This window comes from Beta vulgaris, chromosome 8 (assembly GCF_026745355.1).
Source record: "Beta vulgaris subsp. vulgaris cultivar EL10 chromosome 8, EL10.2, whole genome shotgun sequence".
In the NCBI taxonomy this organism is placed as follows: domain Eukaryota; kingdom Viridiplantae; phylum Streptophyta; class Magnoliopsida; order Caryophyllales; family Amaranthaceae; genus Beta; species Beta vulgaris.
The window spans coordinates 6008746-6027795 of NC_079209.1; the positions used below are offsets into that span (position 1 = coordinate 6008746).

Consider the following 19050-nt stretch of genomic DNA (forward strand, 5'->3'; position numbering starts at 1 on the left):
TTGGTTATAGTTTTGGTTTTGGTTATACCCTTGCGCAAACCCTTGGTTGTGAGCTGTTGTACCCTTGTTGAGGTTGATTCCATCCTTGTTGAGGTTGGTTGAATCCTTGGGTGTAGTTTTGTTGAGGTTGTCTCCAACCTCCTTGTTGATTATTCCTATACCTTGGTTTCCTTGATATCCATCTCCTCTTGAATTAATTGCCGCCACATGCTCCGAATGGGTACCTCCACAATAAGAAGTATCATGGTTAGTACCACCACAAATATCACAAGAAAAAGAGTTTACCTGTGAAGGAGTAGACGATGCAAGATTGATCTTGGAGAGCTTCTTATCGAGTTGGTCCATCTTAGCTTGAATTTGATCCATGGGGTCAATTTCAAACTTTCCGCTCTTCTTAGGTTGAGCACCTCTTCGTCTTCCACCCCATGAGTAGTTCTTGATCACCTCCTCAATTGTGGACTCAAGTTGTTCTTGCGGGATCTTAGATAGTTGACCTCCCGCTCCAGCATCAAGATTGGCCCGTGAAATCGGATCAAGACCATCATAGAAGAATCGCATGAGTAGATTCTTGTTGAACTCATGGTGTGGGCATGAACGGATCATCTCCTTGAACCGCTCCCAAGCTTCGGCAAGTGTCTCATCGTTCTCTTGCTCAAATGAGGAGATCTTCCTCCTTATGTCCGCAGTCTTCCACTCCGGGAAGTATTTCTTCAAGAATGCCATCGTGACTTCTTCCCATGTAGTGAGGGAATTAGCAGGCAAGCTCTTGAGCCATGACTTTGCTTTTCCGGTAAGAGAGGACCGGAACAGGTGCATCTTGATGTAGTCAGGAGAGACATCATTAGTGTTATCATGGCACAGATCTCAAGAAACCTGTCGAGATGGTCTAGAGGATCTTCATCTGACCCCCCACAAAACTGCTCTGCTTTCACCATCCGAGTATACTGAGGGTGAATGCTGAAATTTGTAGGAACCCGGAATTCCACCTTGAAGAACATAGGAACCCGGATTTCCGAAATCCCTAAACAGTTGTGGATTTTCTTCACCCATTTCTGATTCAACTTCACTTGATGTACTTGAGATTGGTGAAGAAGGCTCGGAACCCAAAGTCAGATTTCCCAAATTCTTCCGAAGCTTTCGCAACGTACGGTCGATTTCAAGATCTAGAGGCAATGTGGGTGAACCGTGAGTTCTTCTTCTCATGTAACACAACAAAGCTAAGCAGAGGATTAGCAAATAACAACCACAGTTAAAAAGAAAATAAAAGAAAAATCAACTAAGCAAACTAAACTAAAATATACTTCAATCAATAGCACAGCATTCCCCGGCAACGGCGCCATTTTGATAAGAGGTTTTTAGTGTGTCGTTCAGGCACTAAGAACCGCTTTCCAAACAATATTTATAGTCCTAACAAGCAACTACTAAGGAATAGTAAGGGCAAGTCAAGGGTCGATCCACAGGGAAAATGGGATTGATTAGTCTATCTAGTCTAGACTACCTAATTGAAAGGTATTTGGGGGTTTGAAATGTTTGGTAACAATTAAGACTATCTAACAACTAAAACAAGCAAATATCACGAGTTTAAATATCAAATAAAGACACTAGAGTTAAGGTTACTAGTATGAATAAGAACGGATGATGATTGTTAATGCGATTGCGAAGCAACAAAGACGATTATGCAAGGTTATTTTCCCTCTAAATTACTTGAGTCCTCTCTCGAATGGTCCTCAAGAGTAATCACTTCAATCAATCAACTAAATCCTCTCTCGAATGGTCTTTAGTTAATTGATTAAGGATTGATAAGTTTGGAAAACCCCTAATGAAGGATCCCCTTAATTTCCATCCAATATCTTGGTATAGAAATTAAGTTGATTCTTGGGGATGATAAAAGAGTTCAAAATCCGATTTAAGAACGTTTGAAATCAAAATACCAAAGTATAAATGTGATCAATATCTATCCTAAGGTCTCAAAACACCAAGATCAATGCATAAACTTCTCCATACATCACAATCACATCAACATCATATTTAAACCCTAATTCATACTTTCACCCTAACCCTAGATTATGAAACTACTCACTAATCATGGAGTTTAAGCAATTAAACATAAAATCTATGACTAATCTAAGGTTAAACATGATTAAGAAATTAAACTAATAGAAATCGCAATTATTAAACTAAGAGAATGAAGATCTTAAATAATATAAGAACATAAACAAACACCAAGAGAATGAAATAAAAACTGAAACTTTGAATTGAATTGAACAAAAGTACCTTGAATGTAAATCGAATCACAAACTATGATCTCTAATCTCAATTACCAATGAAAACTCAAGTGTTTTCTCTCTAATACAAAACCCTAAAGTATTGTGTAAAAACTAGAAAAAGCGTAAGTCCCCAACTCCTCTCGAAAAGAGGGTTTAATGATCGATTGTTTTTTTTCCGGATCGTGAGGTGCGGGCGCACCAAAAGGAGGTGCGGGCGCACCTTGCTCAGGTGCGGGCGCACCAAACTTCAGGTCGGGCGCACCTGAGTCTTCTGCCTCAGGAGATTCTCTTCGTCAAATGGTGCGGGCGCACCAGATGAAGGTGCGGGCGCACCAGATGAAGGTGCGGGCGCACCAAATGTAAGGTGCGGGCCAATGTAGTCTGTTTTGTGCTCCAGAATTGGTCGATGGTGCGGGCGCACCAGTGGCTTGTGCGGGCGCACCATGTGGGGGCATACCAAGCGCACCTCATGCTACCTTTCAGCCTCTAGCTCGATCCCTTATGCCATGTCTCGCATTTCTCGACCCCGAAGAGGGCAATACCTGCAATAGAAACACGAACAAATATGGTGAAAGCATATGTGCTAGAAATTCGATCGAAATAGATCGAAAATCTAGCAAAATGTCACTATGACCAAGTATGATCACGTGAATGAAATAGAAGGGAAAAGTGAGGAGAAAGAAGGAAGAAAAGGAGGAACAGGGAGCTAAAACAAGCCAAAAGAAGGTCATAAAGTGCGTTAGAAACGCACTTATCAGCCAGTCATCCCCATTCTCATAGATGTTCTGCCCGCCCGCGGGATATAGCCCGCGCCCGCGGGTTTTCGAGCCCGGTACGAAACAGCTTCGTCAGTCATTCGTAAAACGGGCGTAACTTTCTCGTTTCTTATCGGAGTTGGGCATATGACCTATCATTGGAAAGCTCTTTGAACAAGCTATCACTTCCAATTTGAATCACATCAAAACCATTTATAGATTGGGATATATGTGCATTCAAAGTCAGCCTTATGTCATTCACAAGATTTCAAGTCATAATTAACAGTTGTTCTTGCTTGTCTCGATTTTCCCTCTATCTATTTGAAGGATACCAGAACCATAGTTTTATAACCCTAAGCCAACCATTATCAATCATATATATATATATATATATATATATATATATATATATATATATATATATTACTAATTCAAAAAAAATCATATTGTTTGTTTAAATTATTGATTTTTTGTTGTGAAATGAGATTTTTCAACATCATTGTATTTATAATTCTAATGTTGTTTTTTAAAATCAAACTCTACTTTCTCATCATCCAAACTCTAATATATATATGTAACTTTATCGATATATAAATTTTAGTTTTTGTCGTAACAACAAAGTTTCCTTAACAAATTTTGTTGCAATACTAAATTGTTTTGGTTCGTTTAGCAAGACTTGAGGTTTTGAAAAATAATATATTTGATCCCGTAAATCAGACCTATGATCAAAGGCTATAATCACACATATATATAGTTTACTATACTTATCGTAATTATTATATTTATCTAAAAAAAGACTAAATAATGTCTTACAATTCATCTACATAAATATATTTTCATGAGTTGTAAAATCATATGTTGAATGTGGATCTTATTTTACAGCATATTACTAACAATCTACAATAGTAAAAGAATTATAATATTTTTGAATTAGGTAGCAAAAGTTATATTTAGTTACATAATATGATAGTTTAGGTTATTTGTTAAAAACGAAAAACTCATTTCTCCCAATCCAAAACTCCTTTTATGTATTTAACTATAAGTAGAACTCTAGTTTTTAAAAATATTTAAAATAGAAATTAATGACATGACAATCCTACGTGGTGATCTTTATTTCACAAGTTGTAAAACTATATTGTACATGAATCTTATTTCGAAGCATATTTTAGGCGCAATCCAATGGTACAAAAATTATATTATTTCGAATTACGTAGCACAAGTTACATACAATTTACCTAATATAATAATTTAGGTTGTTCATTCAAAACCAAACGCTAATTTTCCCTTATATACAACTCACAATATGTATTTAAATCGATGTATATATGTAGTACTCTATTTTTTAAAAGCTAAAAGTAAAAATGCATGACATGACAATCCGACGTGGCGCTCTCCATTTTATAAGTTATTGAACTATATTGTAAATGGATCTTATTTCGAAGCATATTTTGTGTGCTCTCTAACGGTATAAAAATCAAAATATTCTGAATTACGTAGCAAAAGTTATATACAATTTACGTAATTTGATAAATTAGCTTGTTGATTCAAAACAAAACTCTAATTTTCACTTATATATTTTAGATTATAAATGATTTGTTATCAAGGATAATTTTTTGTTCCCTTTTTGTTTTTAAAAAAACACATAATATGAATCTAATTCACATTATATTTAATTTGGACCTAATACTAGAACATGTAATTTATGACAAAAATGAAGAAAAATTATTATAAACAATAGATATAAGTTGAGTTTTTAAGGTTATACGTGATGATTATATGAGAGAAAAGGTGACTATGGAAAAAAGGATCACTATAATAAGTTATTAGACATATAAGAGTAAACTATAGGTTGGAATAGGTAACTATATAACAAAACGGGTCATCTATAATCAATTTGTATCATTGGTCCACAATAATATTGGTGTATACTAGGTCCACATAATACTATTTTTTTAAAATATAAATTACATTAGTAGTATTTCAATAAGTTTATAAATTAGGATTATAATTCTACTAATTTTAGGTTTTCATATTAGAATTTGTCTTGTATGAGACCGTCTACTTTTGAATTAAAATTAGGCAATGGTAAGTCCAATATTAAAAAGAGAATTAGTCCAATATTGACTAAGATAATTTCTTTTAGTGAATAGTTTGATCTAGTTGATGACTAGGCCTACTTTTATATTAATATTAGACCTTCTTTTTCAATAGTTTTTATTCAGATTATACTCATATAAACATTAGATCGATCGAAATTCAATAGTACAATTTATTGAAATCCTTAATTTTCAAAAAATTATCAGCAAATTAGAAGATCAACAGGATAAACATCAAAACTCAAAGAAACATGCAAAAGGTACTTTAAAATTTATCTAAGGATAATCATTCATGAACAAGGACATATAATATCCTATATATATAGTTGTATCAAATTTGAATATACCACATGAATACTTAAGCAATCTGAACCTGAGTAACTATATTTGTATCATTCTTTACCTACGTGTCTACTCAAAATATATACATATATATACATCTATATATACATATATACGTATATATGTATATACGTGTACACACACGTGTGTGTGTGAGTGTGTGGGGTTGGGATCCGGTGAGAATAGGTCCCTATGCGAGAATTTTTTTTATGTGAGAATGAATCTCATCCGTAGGTTACCAAGAGAATTAAGAAAATGACATTGAGCAACTAAGTCTGCAAAACTATGAGAAAATATCATAGTGACCATGTGTTATATCATAATAACCCATCTCTCACATGTTTATAGAAATTAGTCAATAGAAAAAATAATATTTACTATTTCCATATTATGGTGACCATCTGCTATATCATAGTGACCCTCTGCTGTATCATAGTAACCAATACACTTTCACTCAAAGCTAGAAACCACTAATGGCCTAAATATAATGTGTTTTGTTTGGATTTCTGCTGTCTTTTATTGTTTAGGTGCTTATGACGGTATATGATAGATGATGAAAATTTCCAATAATACCTGTTGAATTCTGGGAAAATAGTATTGAATCCGCAAATAATCGAACTAAAACTTTGAAGAACAAAACTCCACGAACGACGATACACATCTATCACATGTTTACAGAAATTAGTCAAGAAAAAACAATATTTATTATTTTCATATCATGGTGACCCTCTACTATATCATAATGACTCTCTGTTGTATCATAGATATAGTAACCAATGTGTTTTATTTGGATTTCTGCTGTCGTTTATCGTTTAGGTGCTTATGATGGTATATGATAGATGATGAAAATTTTGAATAATACCTGTTGAATTCTGGAAAAAATAGTGTGGAATCCGCAAATAATCGAACTAAAACTTTGAAGAACAAAAATTCCATGAACGACGACGATACAGAGGAGAGAGAAAGAGAAGATGTGCAAAACTTTAGAGAGAGAAAAAAGAAGTAGCGTGAAAGGGGTGGGGAAGAAGGGGGTAAGGATTGAACTAAATTACGAAAATGCCATTACTCATAAGTGTAAAGGTCGATATTTGTTATCACATAAAAAAGTGTTCTCACATAGAGGAGGTGTTCTTACAAGAGCCCTCCTTTGTGTAGGGTTGAGATCCAGTGAGAATGAGTCCTTATGTGAGAACATTTCATATGTGAGTATAGATGTAGGTTAGAACATGATGTACTTTGTTTTAGAACATGATATACATCATTTTAGAACATGATGTATATCGTTTTAGAACATGATAGAATACATTGTTTTAGAACATGATATACAACGTTTTAGAACATGATGTACATCGTTTTAGAACATGATGTACATCGTTTTAGAACATAATATATTTCATTTTAGAACATGATGTACATCATTTTAGAACATGTTGCTCATTATTTTAGAACATGATATATATTTATTTAGAACATGATATACATTTTGCATGCATTGATTATTTGTGAAGAATTTGTTTATCATTCATACTTAGGTAAAAAAAAATTGCGGATTTATGTCTGAATTTGAGATCTCGTATTAGTAGATTAAGGATGGAAAATGAAGCAGAAATCCAAAACCCTAGAAATTTGTTTTGTGGTTCTTCAATCTACTAGAGATTTGACATCTTTTAAGGATCGAAAAACCGAAGACAAAAGCAAAGAGGGGAGATGTAATTGTAGAATTCGTTGGAAAAAAGAATAATATTTAACAAACATCAATGGAGTAGAGAGAAAATGAATAAAATTAAATTTGCGTGATTGAAAAATATATGTTTCTGCATTATTTCTGCTTAGAAATTGAGGATGCTAATGTGTGCTGAGAGAGTTGATGTAGGTCCCAAGAAGGTATGCCTGAGTTCCGCTATCCGTACGTCGGAATCCTAGAAAACAAGGTTAGCCTACCCCAAGGGTAGTCCCGGGATCGCCCCTCCGACGCTCAAGTTAGTAGATGATTGAGGTAGAAAGAGAAAGTGATCAATGTAGAGAGAGATGCTCTGGATTTTGTAGCTTAGAATTACTTACCTTTGTCTGATGAGACAACCCCTATTTTATAGAGGATAGGAGCCCCAATAAATGAGGGTATTTTAGTCAGCTCCAGCTGGTAGAGGATTGGCTTCCCTAGATGTCGGGGTATTTTAGTAACTTTGTCATAGATGGGTTGGTCTAAGAAATGGGCCAAAACAATTAGCCCCACGCCAAGTAATCGGAGTGGAAATCTCCATTTTAGGTGCGGTTGATTGGCGGAATAAGATGATTGTATTTTTGCCGATATTGAGTGGGACCTGCAAATCTTCATCCTCGATCGTAGTGGAGAAAATCTTTTGGCGCTAGGATTAACCAAGCACGGGGTCTCGCTGAAGGGGTGCCCTTGAGGCTGGCTGGCCATGTATGTCTTCATTGACCATCAATATAAACTGTAAATGTGTACAAATAGGATGTTACCTCGTACATTCGATGCAAAGTGAAGATATGGAGAATTAGAGATGTTTGTCAGATGCACAAGTTAGGGTTTAGGTTTATACACATTTTATGAAATTCGTGAACTCCATTTGTATTCCCTCGTGTTTCTGTATAAGAGATTAAGGATTGTTGATGGTAGAGGCTTGAAGTAGGTCCGGGAAAGGTACGCCCGAATTTCGTTATTCGTACACCGAAATCTTGCAAAACAAGGTTAAAGTACTCGGAGATTGTTCTGTGATCGCTATGACGCTCAAATCAGATATGATTGAGGTAGAAAGAGAAATCAATAATCGTAGAGATAGATGCTCTAGTTTTTTTTGATGAGAATTGAATACATATTCATTTATGAGACTGATGTTATTTTATACTGTTGGGGGTTCCCAAACAGGCAACCTTGATGGGCCTTTCTTGGTGTTAGTTGATGCCTTGAAACTGGGCTAAGGAAGAAGAATAATGCGAAGTTTATTGCTTGCTCAGTCAACCGGACGAAGTTGTCCCACCGTGCGTCTATAATGGCCCGACCGGGTGGTGTCCAGGCGAGTTGTGTTTTCCCCTTCGTGGCGTTTTGGACGCTTGCGTCCGACCGGGCGGATTTTGGCTTGATCAGACGGTTTTACCATGGCGACGACACGTTTTTTTTTTCACATTTTAACCCTAATTTTTAAGTCGTCATTAGAGTTATATTAGGAGACTGTTCTAGGATTTTTTATTAGGTTTCCTTTATGTTATAAAAGGACCTTTGGTGATCAATTGTGATACACTTTTAGCCTCTAGTATTTTTAGGACTCCTTGTAATTATTATCTCTGTTTTTCTCCATCGTATTGAAGAAGCTCTCAATTCCCCCACATGTGGACATATTTAGGTCTATTTTGACCAAAGCACATAAATCCTTGTGTTTTCTTGTTTATCTTCTTTATTGTTTTTCTCGTTCTTATTATTTCATTAATTTATTCCGCATCAATCAAACACTACAACACCCTTTCCTAACACTTGGGGTAAGAGATTTTGTTGCCTTTTAAGGTAACCATCTTTTCCCGACTTTTTGATGACTTCTGGAGCCTCTCAGCTAGGTCAACTCCATGATTGAACCCACAACTGACACCTGTTTGGTAAAGAGCGAGGTAGGCTCTCTTATAATCTTAGGCTGATTATCTATTTGGCCCAAACACCTAACTAATCGGGGGACCAGCCTCTTGCTTCCTCGACCTATCTGTCTATCACATTGACGAATTTCATTTTCTAGACTTTGGGTGTAGTTGGTATTGCGGAATGCCCCGTCCATCTCTAAAAATTGATTAAGCTAGTCGATTTGTTTCTTACTTTCTTTAGCGTCATGATGTAAAAAGAAAGACAAAAGCCTTTGACACGCTGCACGCATATCATATACTATGTTATTACTTATTACCAATACATTCCTTTCAATTTGACGCAAATATTCCTTTTAATTCGACGCAAGCATTACTCCTACTCGGCACTCGCACCAAGTAGAGGCTAATATTTGATTTGGCCCAGTCAAGGTTTGGAAAAACAACCCACGAATAGATGGAGTATTCCTTGTAATTTCATATGAGTACTCAGTAATTACTAATTACGTGGAAAATATGCTACATTTATCTATTGAATACTAAGAATAAATAAATAATTCTATTATAAAAGGTCGTTTCCCATAAAAAAAATTGGTATGTCTATTTTGACATTGTCGAGTTAGGATTTAGTATTTATTTATGTTTATTTTTAGTAATAGAAATAATAAAATTCACTTACATTATTTTAGGGTAAACATTTTGTAGATAGGCTATGTAAATCGTTTGCCTTTCAATTTCAGGTGCAAGTGTGTTGTTTTATTCAACATTAAAAAAACAATCACACGTAGAAAATTTGGAAATTCAAGTCCACATTCTATTCAGACTTTTGGACACGATCCTCACCATGAACATGGTTGGACGTACGTTCCCATGAAAGACATGCATAAGATTGGAAGCTACTGATATAGTTGTCCTTCTTATATATATATAGGAGTATATATCAAAACCAAGAGTCTAAAACTACATACATTAATTACTACAATTGAATTGCACTAATATAGTATTCCTACTATTTAATTCGATTAATTAGCCGTGATCCATGAATATGATGTCTCTAAGATCTATTTGCAACCGGCATTTTTCAGCTTTATCATATCTTACAACAAATAACACCTTTAATTTAGCAAAACACCCTCATGGTCACCAAGGTTTTGTTCTATTTACTACTTAACTCTGCTTAGTTATGTTTATGATCTTAATCATTATGAGTATTGATGGATTGAAGTTCTTACCTTTAATTTTCTTTTCTCCCTTCCTTTGCTTGTTAGCTTTGGCTAAGCTTAAAAAAATTATTGGAAGTAGGCAGACTCCGACAAGACATCAATTCATCTCGAGTTTTTCGAGATCATCACAGGTTTCGGATAGACTACTTCCAGCAAGAGAAGATGAGCATGGAGGTCTAATTGTGGACATTCAGGAGCCCATGAACTCTTACCACTTCGCGTCTTCCCTTAGATCTTCCCTTTCGTACTGGAGGCAACTGGTTATTATTCTTCATGCTTAATTAATTCTCCATGACATTATATATAAATTACTTTCAAGGTTAACAATACTAGTTATTATATTGTTAATGCAGGGTAAAAGAGGGGTGTGGATTAAACTTCCTATACAACATTACAATCTTATTGAAGCTGCTGTCAAGGTAAGTGGCCTGGCCAGCCTGCAATCTTCTAAATTCCATTGATTTTATACTTAAAACTGGCATGGTTGGTTTCGCTTCTTTAGTTAATTAGGTCCTGTTTTTTTGGATGTTTTTTTGTAGGAAGGATTTAATTACCATCATGCAGAAGCAAGATATTTGATGTTAACAAAGTGGCTCCCTCTAGATGAACCCAGTGCGCTTCCAGCAAATGCATCTCATCGCGTGAGTGTTGGTGCTCTTGTCGTCAACCACAAGAAAGAGGTACTTAGTTATAACAGCTGATGCTTAATTTTCACTACTTCAGCAGAAAATAATACTCTTCTAGTACTTGTTCTGTCTTTGTTGCTTTATAGCTGGAGAGTAATTACATAGCCATATAAATGAGCATGTGTGCATATATGATGCCTCTGAGTTGTGTGTATAACTTTGTTGCACTTCGCACATATGACTATGTCTATGATGTTGTAGGTACTAGTGGTTCAAGAGAAGAATGGAATGTTAAGAGGAAAGGGAGTGTGGAAGTTCCCTACCGGAACGATCAACGAGGTTGGCTTTAGGATCCTTCCTTAGCTTACATAAGTTACCTTATAGTGAGTGAGTTATTGACAATTTAACTGAAAATCTTCAGGGTGAGGACATTTGTGCTGCGGCTGTGCGAGAAGTTAAAGAAGAAACTGGCGTAAGAACTGAACTTACAAGTTTCTCAGAATATATATCCCTTTAACAGTTTAACTTACTTTCTTGCCATTAATTGTTACTTCAATTTGTGCAGATTGAAACTAAATTTGTGGAAATGCTGACGTTCAGGTAGCTCTTTAGTCTTTACATGATTGCTGTCTTACAAAGTTGCCATAGTTTTTCTCAAGGAAGACTAGTTAAGACTTAAGAAGGAAGAAAACAGATTTATACCATCTAATATACCAGATTTTAACTACATGATCTTGTTTATATCAACAGAGAACACCACATGGCATTTTTCCAAAAGTCGGATCTTTTCTTTGTATGTTTGCTGCAACCCTTGTCCTTCAACATCCAAGTTCAGGAATCAGAAATTGAGGCAGCTCAGGTAACTTCATTCACTAATTCTTAAGCTATAAAGATTGCCAATAACTGTATAAGTTGAGTCTTGACTATTACTCCCTCCGTTTCAAAAAGTTCTTCCTACTTAGACCAGTTTCGTCTAACAAAAAGATTACAAATAGGAGGAACAAAAAGAAGCGGAGGGAGTATTTTTTCTTATGGAATGCTTTTTAATATGTCATGACTTGTCCTTATCGATTTCGATGAGCAGTGGATGCCCTTCCAAGAATATGCAGCGCAGCCTTTTGTTAAGAAATATGAGCTCCTGAGGAACATGGTTAAAATTTGCAAGGCAAGTATCAAAGGTCAATATTCAGGGTTTCCTGCAGTGGCTATCAAACCAAGCTTTAGAGATGGAAGGGACTGCATCTACTTCAATAACCAGGCTTCCAAATGACACTAATGCACATCATGCTCTCATGGGTGTAGGATCTAATATGTAAACTTAGAGGATGATGCGCAATGGCCCTAGCTATGACGAGATAAATTTAACAGCCAATAATTCTATTTGATATTGTGTTTGTTGATTAAAGATTATTAATATTTTAAGAATATCAACTATTCAAATTATTTTATTTGTGCAATTAGAAATATTAATTATTAATAATATTTATTCGTTTCCATATTATTTGAGACTTGTGGAGTTTTAATATTTTCTATGTACAACTTTAATTTAATCATTAGTATTTTGAATCATCTATAAGTAACGGTTATAAAAAATTGACATCGTGAAAGAGTGTGTGTGTATGGCGCACACGTGTATGTTTATATCGAGGCAAATTTAATATGATCTCATAAGATAATGTCTATCCATACATATGAATCATAATAAATGACTAAATAGTACTCCCTCTGTTTCAAATTATAAGGCATTTTAGCTAGAAGAATTTGTTTCAAAATATAAGGCATTCTACAATACCAATGTAAGATTAAATGCAATTTTATATTATCAAGATAAGCTTATAGGTTATTTGGTATTATCAATATAATATTTAATGTCAATTCTTATTACCCATGCAAATCTAACTAAAATTAACTAAATTCTTAATCTATGTGCAAAAACCTTAAACGACTTATATTTTGAAACGGAGGGAGTAGTGTATTGAATAGTGTCAAAATTCAATAAACTGTGATTAATATGGAATAGAAGAAGTATAGCTTATATACTTCGAAAAGCAAACAACTTAAGTAAAAAGAGTTGGCCTCTTAACTGATTGACCAAGCATCTTTCTATCACACTGCTTCGCTTTTGAGTAGTTTTGTTTAACTTTTAAGTTTTAGGCTCTGTTTGGGGAAGCATTTTAGTGACTTAAATGATAAGGTGCTATAATTTTAAGTCACCTTATATGATTAGTGGTGTTTGTCGGAGGAACTTAAATAAAATTTAAGTCCAAAATTTGACTGAAATTGAGTTGGGGTAAAATATAGCTTCTGAGATCAGGTGCTGAAAATTATTATTATTATTATTATTATTATTATTATTATTATTATTATTATTATTATTATTATTATATTATTATTATTATTATTATTATTATTATTATTATTTTCTTTTTATCTTTTTAAACCTAAAAAGATATTTTCTTTTTATGTTTTTAAGTCTAAAAAGATATTTTAACTACAGTCATAATAAAACCAAACAGGTTATGCAATCAGCTAGCTTACCAGTTTCAGCATCTTAACGTACAGTTTTAGCTGCTACCTAATCAGTTTCAGCTCCATTGCAATCAGTTTTGCCAAACATACCCTTAATGGTTGAGACTTTTTTGTATAATTATTAAAACTTTTACCTTTTTTTTTTTTGGGTGGGGGGACTTTTACCTACTTAATATAAGTTTGATTACTTAGTTTTTATTCAACCAATTGGCGCATGAATCAGTTTGTCACTATGAGATGGTTCTATAAGAGAAATTGAAAATGTAGGGGGACTACATCCAATGGAATCTTTATGTACACACATTCAGTGAATGTCGTATAAGTGTATAACTTAGGCGGTTTTTTCACCAAATACTTCAGAGTTTTTGGTTTTTTCACGAGGTACCCTCGCACTTTTAAACGTGGTGTACTCTTCAATTTCACAATAATACACTCAAATGTCCTTAATGACTAACATTGGTTAGTCATTATCCTAATTTTTTACTTTAAACCTTAATTAATTCCTAATCTTAACCCTAATACTAACTCCTACCCCTAACCCTAATCCTAACCCATTCTCCCACCACCCACTCCCCCACCCTCTCCACGGCCACCCCCCACAGCCCCTCCCCCCACCCCCTCGCAGCCCCTCCCCTCACCCCCTCGCAACCTGACATCGGAAAAACTATGTCGTTACTAATCTCCTAAGGTCAAACAAAACCTAACTAAATCACTAAACTAGGTAAAGTGATAAGTAAGCTAAGGGTCGAAATCCACAGGGACTAAGGAACCCCAAAATGTATTGATAAAACAATAAGCTAGGCCAGAATCAAGTCGGAAATCGTCAATAACCAACTAAGAACTACGAAAAAGCTAAATATCAAAGATAACTAAAGTTAGGAGATGGGATTAAACACCAACTAATCATGAAATAGGCATAAGAATATCAAACATAAAGATAATAAATGAACACTACTTGAATTAGCTATTGACCCAACACACAACTCCCATCCTACTCTCATAGGCGGAGAAATAGGTGGGTGTAGATACTCGCAAATGACCCAATTTCTCCATTTCTAATCATGTTCCTCAAAACCATGATTTGCTTTCCACGTGCTATCGAGAATGAATGTTTTTCCAATTATGTACCTAAATAAATCAAGGATAGAAAATAAAAATACTAAAATAAAATGAAAGCAAGAAATCACGGGTTACTTCCCGAGAAAGGCTTATTTATGGTCATAAGCTTGACCTTTATAGTAAATAGCAATTCAAAGATCGCAAGAGTTTGTCAAATGCACTAGCACACATTTCCATTAACATAGCATATGCAATACTTAGGCTCCGTTTGATAGGGCGTAAAACGTTTTCCCGGAAAACTGTTTTCCTCTATTTTCAGTTTTACATTGTTTGGTTGGCAAAAGAGTGTAAAACCATTTTCCCTTGGGGTAAATTTACTCTCCCAATGATGGAAAACCATTTTCCTTTCAAAATGAAGGGAAAACTATTTTCCTTATCTCTCTTGTACACTCCTCTCACTACCTCCTTACTTTCCCTTTCATTTTCCTTTGACTTCATCATTTTTCTTACATCGAACCAAACAACGGAAAACTAATTTTGGAATTGTGTTTTCCATTGTAAATTGTTTTCCATGAAAATCATTTTACACCGAAAATGTTTTACGCCCTACCAAACGGAGTCTTAAATAAAAAGTATGCACAAGATATAGTGCAACTTGATACAAAGGAGGAAAGGTATGCCGAAAACAAGAAGGATCAAAAGGAAAAACAAAGAAATAAGAAAAAGAAGAATCAAAATAAAAAGAAGAATAAAATGGCAAAGTTTCCTCAACAAACTCTTTTTTTGTGGCAATCTCACTCTCTTCCTCAAAATTAATCAAATTGGGCCCTTGAAAGGGAAGGGATGAAGGTGGCTCCTCTAATGGAGGTATTTTGGGTAAATAAGGGAAAGAGATGGGAAAGGACGGAAGTAGGTCAAGCTTTCTTGAAAATGGGATATAAGGTGAAGGAATAGAAACTAAGGTTTCACAAATGACTTCTCCTATATCATAAGTCTTCAAATCACAAGCTTTTTCGACCAATGACTCCTTACAAACATCTTTTCCATCCTCTAAATCCTCAAAAACATTACCAACCACCAAATAATGTATCTCACTCTCAAATTGACCAAGATCTTCACTCGAGCAAGAAGGGGTAGTAGGAGAGGGTAGGCACTCTAAAGCACAAGGAGGAAGAGTAAGGTCCAACTCATTAGAGGTAGACACATTAGATTCAAAAAGAGAATGAATAGACTCATAAACATCCTCAATTTCAACAATATCCTCAATAATAGGTCTTTTCTCCTCAAGAGCATACTCCTCATCATCACTACTCTAAAAACCATCATCAAGATCTAGGCTACTCTTTCCCAATTGATTTTCATTTTTAATATCCCTCGAATCAACATCATTAAACTCAAGAATGTCATTATTGCAACCTAATTTTTCCCTCAGCAATTTCAAATCAATTTCTAATTGCAAAAGGGGATAAACAATAGTCGGGGCCTCGGGGGAGCATTTTGAGAATCAAATTGGGGAAGGGGTTCATAATCAAGCATATGAGATTCATCATTGGTAGCATAGGATTGATCATATGAATTTATGCAAGGGCTTGAAGATAATTCATAAGATGCATGGGCAACATTAGCAAATTCATCCAAATGAAAGGAAGTTGGGGGAGAAATACAAGTCTCGGGTTCATAACTAGAGAAATTTTCAAGATTTTGATTAGCATTCATTGACATTTCCCATTCATATGTATCTCTAGCCAACCATTCAAATAGACTCCAAGCCTCATCCAAAGATTGAGCATGGAAATCACCATTAGACATAGACTCTACCACCTTTCTAGTTTCTTCATTTAGACCCTCAAACATCACATCACATCACATATTTCCCATTTTTCAAAACTATGGTCACAATCAAGAGAATCTCCAAGCCTCCAATAGTACCTCCAAAATACTTCATATTCATATTGGGAAAGGGAAAAGATTGCCATTTTTTTGAAATTTTTTTTAAGAAAAGAAAATGAAATCAAATAGAACAAATAAAAGAGAAATAGACAAATAGCCTAGACTCATCTAATCAACACAAATCAATGTTAGCCGAAGTCCCCGGCAACGGCGCCATTTTGACATACGAAAAACTATGTCGTTACTAATCTCCTAAGGTTAAGCAAAACCTAACTAAATCACTAAACTAGGTAAAGTGATAAGTAAGGGTCGAAATCCACAGGGACTAAGGAACACCAAAATGTATTGATAAAACAATAAGCTAGGCCAGAATCAAGTCGGAAATCGTCAATAACCAACTAAGAACTACGAAAAAGCTAAATATCAAAGATAACTAAAGTTAGGAGATGGGATTAAACACCAACTAATAATCATGAAATAGGCATACGAATATCAAACATAAAGATAATACATGAACACTACTTGAATTAGCTATTGACCCAACACACAACTCCCATCCTACTCTCATAAGCGGAGAAATCCTCAAAGACATCAAATAAGGACTCTCATCCATTACTAACATATCCCGAGGTTCAAAGTAACCCAAGTCAATAATAGAAATCAACAGGTCACACTCTCATGCCAACCTAAATCAATCAACTCCATCCAATACGACATTCAAGTGATCAAAGAGAATGCAACATAGATTAGAAGAGCTAAACAAGCAATAATAATCACGCAAATCTCTAAATCCAATCTTGAATGCCCAATTCAATCATCGTTGGGTTTTCACCCAAACCCTAACCAACAAACTACTCCATAAATACATAAATGAGGACTTTAGAAAAATTAAATTTTAATAACATGATAATAATCATTAATCTAACATTAAACTAAATAAAATAAATCATAAATAATTAAACTAATCATGAACAACTAATCTAAGAAAAATAATTGAAATAAAACAATAAAAGAGGAGATAGAGTAAGAAATGCTCATTGATTAATGGTTGAAAGTTCCAATACAAGTGTCACCCTTGAATCTACAATTTTCAACCTCTCTTTGAGTTTTCTCCATTTTCTCTCTCTAGGTTTTGAGAATTTTCTCACTTAAAATCCTAATCTAAGACTAATGGAGGTTAATCCTCCTTCAAAATTAGGTTCCCCTTCATGAGGGATGATCCCTATTTATAGGTCCAATTATTACATCATTAAAGAGTCACGAAAAAAACAGAGCTGTCCGGAAATTTGAAAGGAGCGGGCGCTCCTATGGTAACTGGGAAAAACAGAAAGTTGGAGCGACCAGCGAGCGACCTGGGAGCGGGAGCTCCAAAAACAAGGAGCGGGCGCTCCTTTGAAAAGGGAGCGGGCGCTCCTAAGAAAATTGTACAAACAACTCAACTTCAAATGACCATAACTTTCTCGTTTTTAATGCAAATCAAGCATGTGACCTATTGTTGGAAAGATAACGAGCCAAATTTTACTCTCCAATTTGAATCACTGATAAATGATTTATAGTATGGAAGATATGATCGTTCAAAGTTGACCATCTTGTGAACCTTGTTTCTTCAACTTCCATTTGCCTCCGTCCCTTCATCATTCATGGTTTACTCCACATTTGTGCATTCCTTTGGCTTTTATAGATGAAATTAAAAGTATATTTTAATTGGACCTATAAAGAACCAAGAAAATAATGTAAAAAGTAACTTGAAAAGTAAAACAAAGACATATCTAAAAAGAACTAGGAAAACAAAAAAAAAAAGGTGCATTTTAAGCAAAACAAACAAATAAAAGAGGGTAAAATACAAAATAAAGGTTAGATATAGGGATAAATAAGAGGTTTAGAGTGATATAAATATCACTCATCACAACCCCCACTCGATTTTCCCCCACCCCCGTCGAATTTCGCTCCCTTCCCCCGACCTTTGTCGGTTGGCGCTGCTTTCTTCTCTCTCTCCTCTACTCACTGTAGAAATCAGTTCTAAAATGCATCCCGAATTTTCGATCCTTTCCCCTGGACCCTCGACGGTTGGCGCAGCTTTCTTATCTCTCTCCTCTACTCACACTACTATAGAAAATCGGTTCTAAAATGTAGCCACCAGCTGTAGGCTGCGAAAGTCGGTTCATCCACCTGTTGTGGGATGCGGAAATTGGCGGGGTGGGGAGGTTTGCTGTGGAAGTCGATGGGGGTGGGGGGAAGGTAGTTGAAATCGACGGGGATAGAGGAGGGGAGGGGGGTTGTGTGGGAGGGGGTTGCGGGGATGGTGGGAGGGTGGGGGAGGGGTGGTGTATTGGTGTTAGGGTTAGGGTTGTGGGGTTAGGGTTGGGTTTAAGGGTAGGGGTTAGGATTGAGGTTAGGGTTAGTGGTTAATTAGGTTGAAAATAACAAAATAAGGGTTAATGACTAACGACGGTTAACACCGTCGTTAGTCATTAAGAGTATTTGGATATATTGTTATGAAACTGAGGGGTATTCCGTGTATTTTGAAAAGTGCGAGGATGTCTCGTGAACAAACCGAAAACTTGAGAGTATTTGGTGAAAAATTTGTGACTTAGGTGGTAAAGTTGAATTCCGTCTACATCCCTACACCTAGGTTCTATTCTTTTCGACTGAACTAACTTGAACTCAACTTGTTTGAA

General features: G+C 35.3%; 1 protein-coding gene and 1 non-coding gene across 2 annotated transcripts; both read left to right on the forward strand.

Annotated features, from left to right (window-relative positions):
• The first annotated feature begins 574 nt into the window (after positions 1 to 574).
• LOC125492994 (small nucleolar RNA R71) lies at positions 575 to 681 on the forward strand. The gene has a single exon (XR_007269379.2). It is a non-coding gene; the product is annotated as a small nucleolar RNA R71 (small nucleolar RNA).
• A 9568-nt stretch (positions 682 to 10249) lies between these two features.
• On the forward strand, positions 10250 to 12164 carry LOC104900861 (nudix hydrolase 2). The gene is made up of 8 exons (XM_010688391.3): positions 10250 to 10528; positions 10622 to 10687; positions 10808 to 10948; positions 11156 to 11233; positions 11316 to 11366; positions 11460 to 11494; positions 11645 to 11753; positions 11979 to 12164. Exons 1-8 carry the CDS (start codon positions 10250 to 10252, stop codon positions 12162 to 12164), a joined length of 945 nt encoding a protein of 314 aa, XP_010686693.1.
• Positions 12165 to 19050: the final 6886 nt, after the last annotated feature.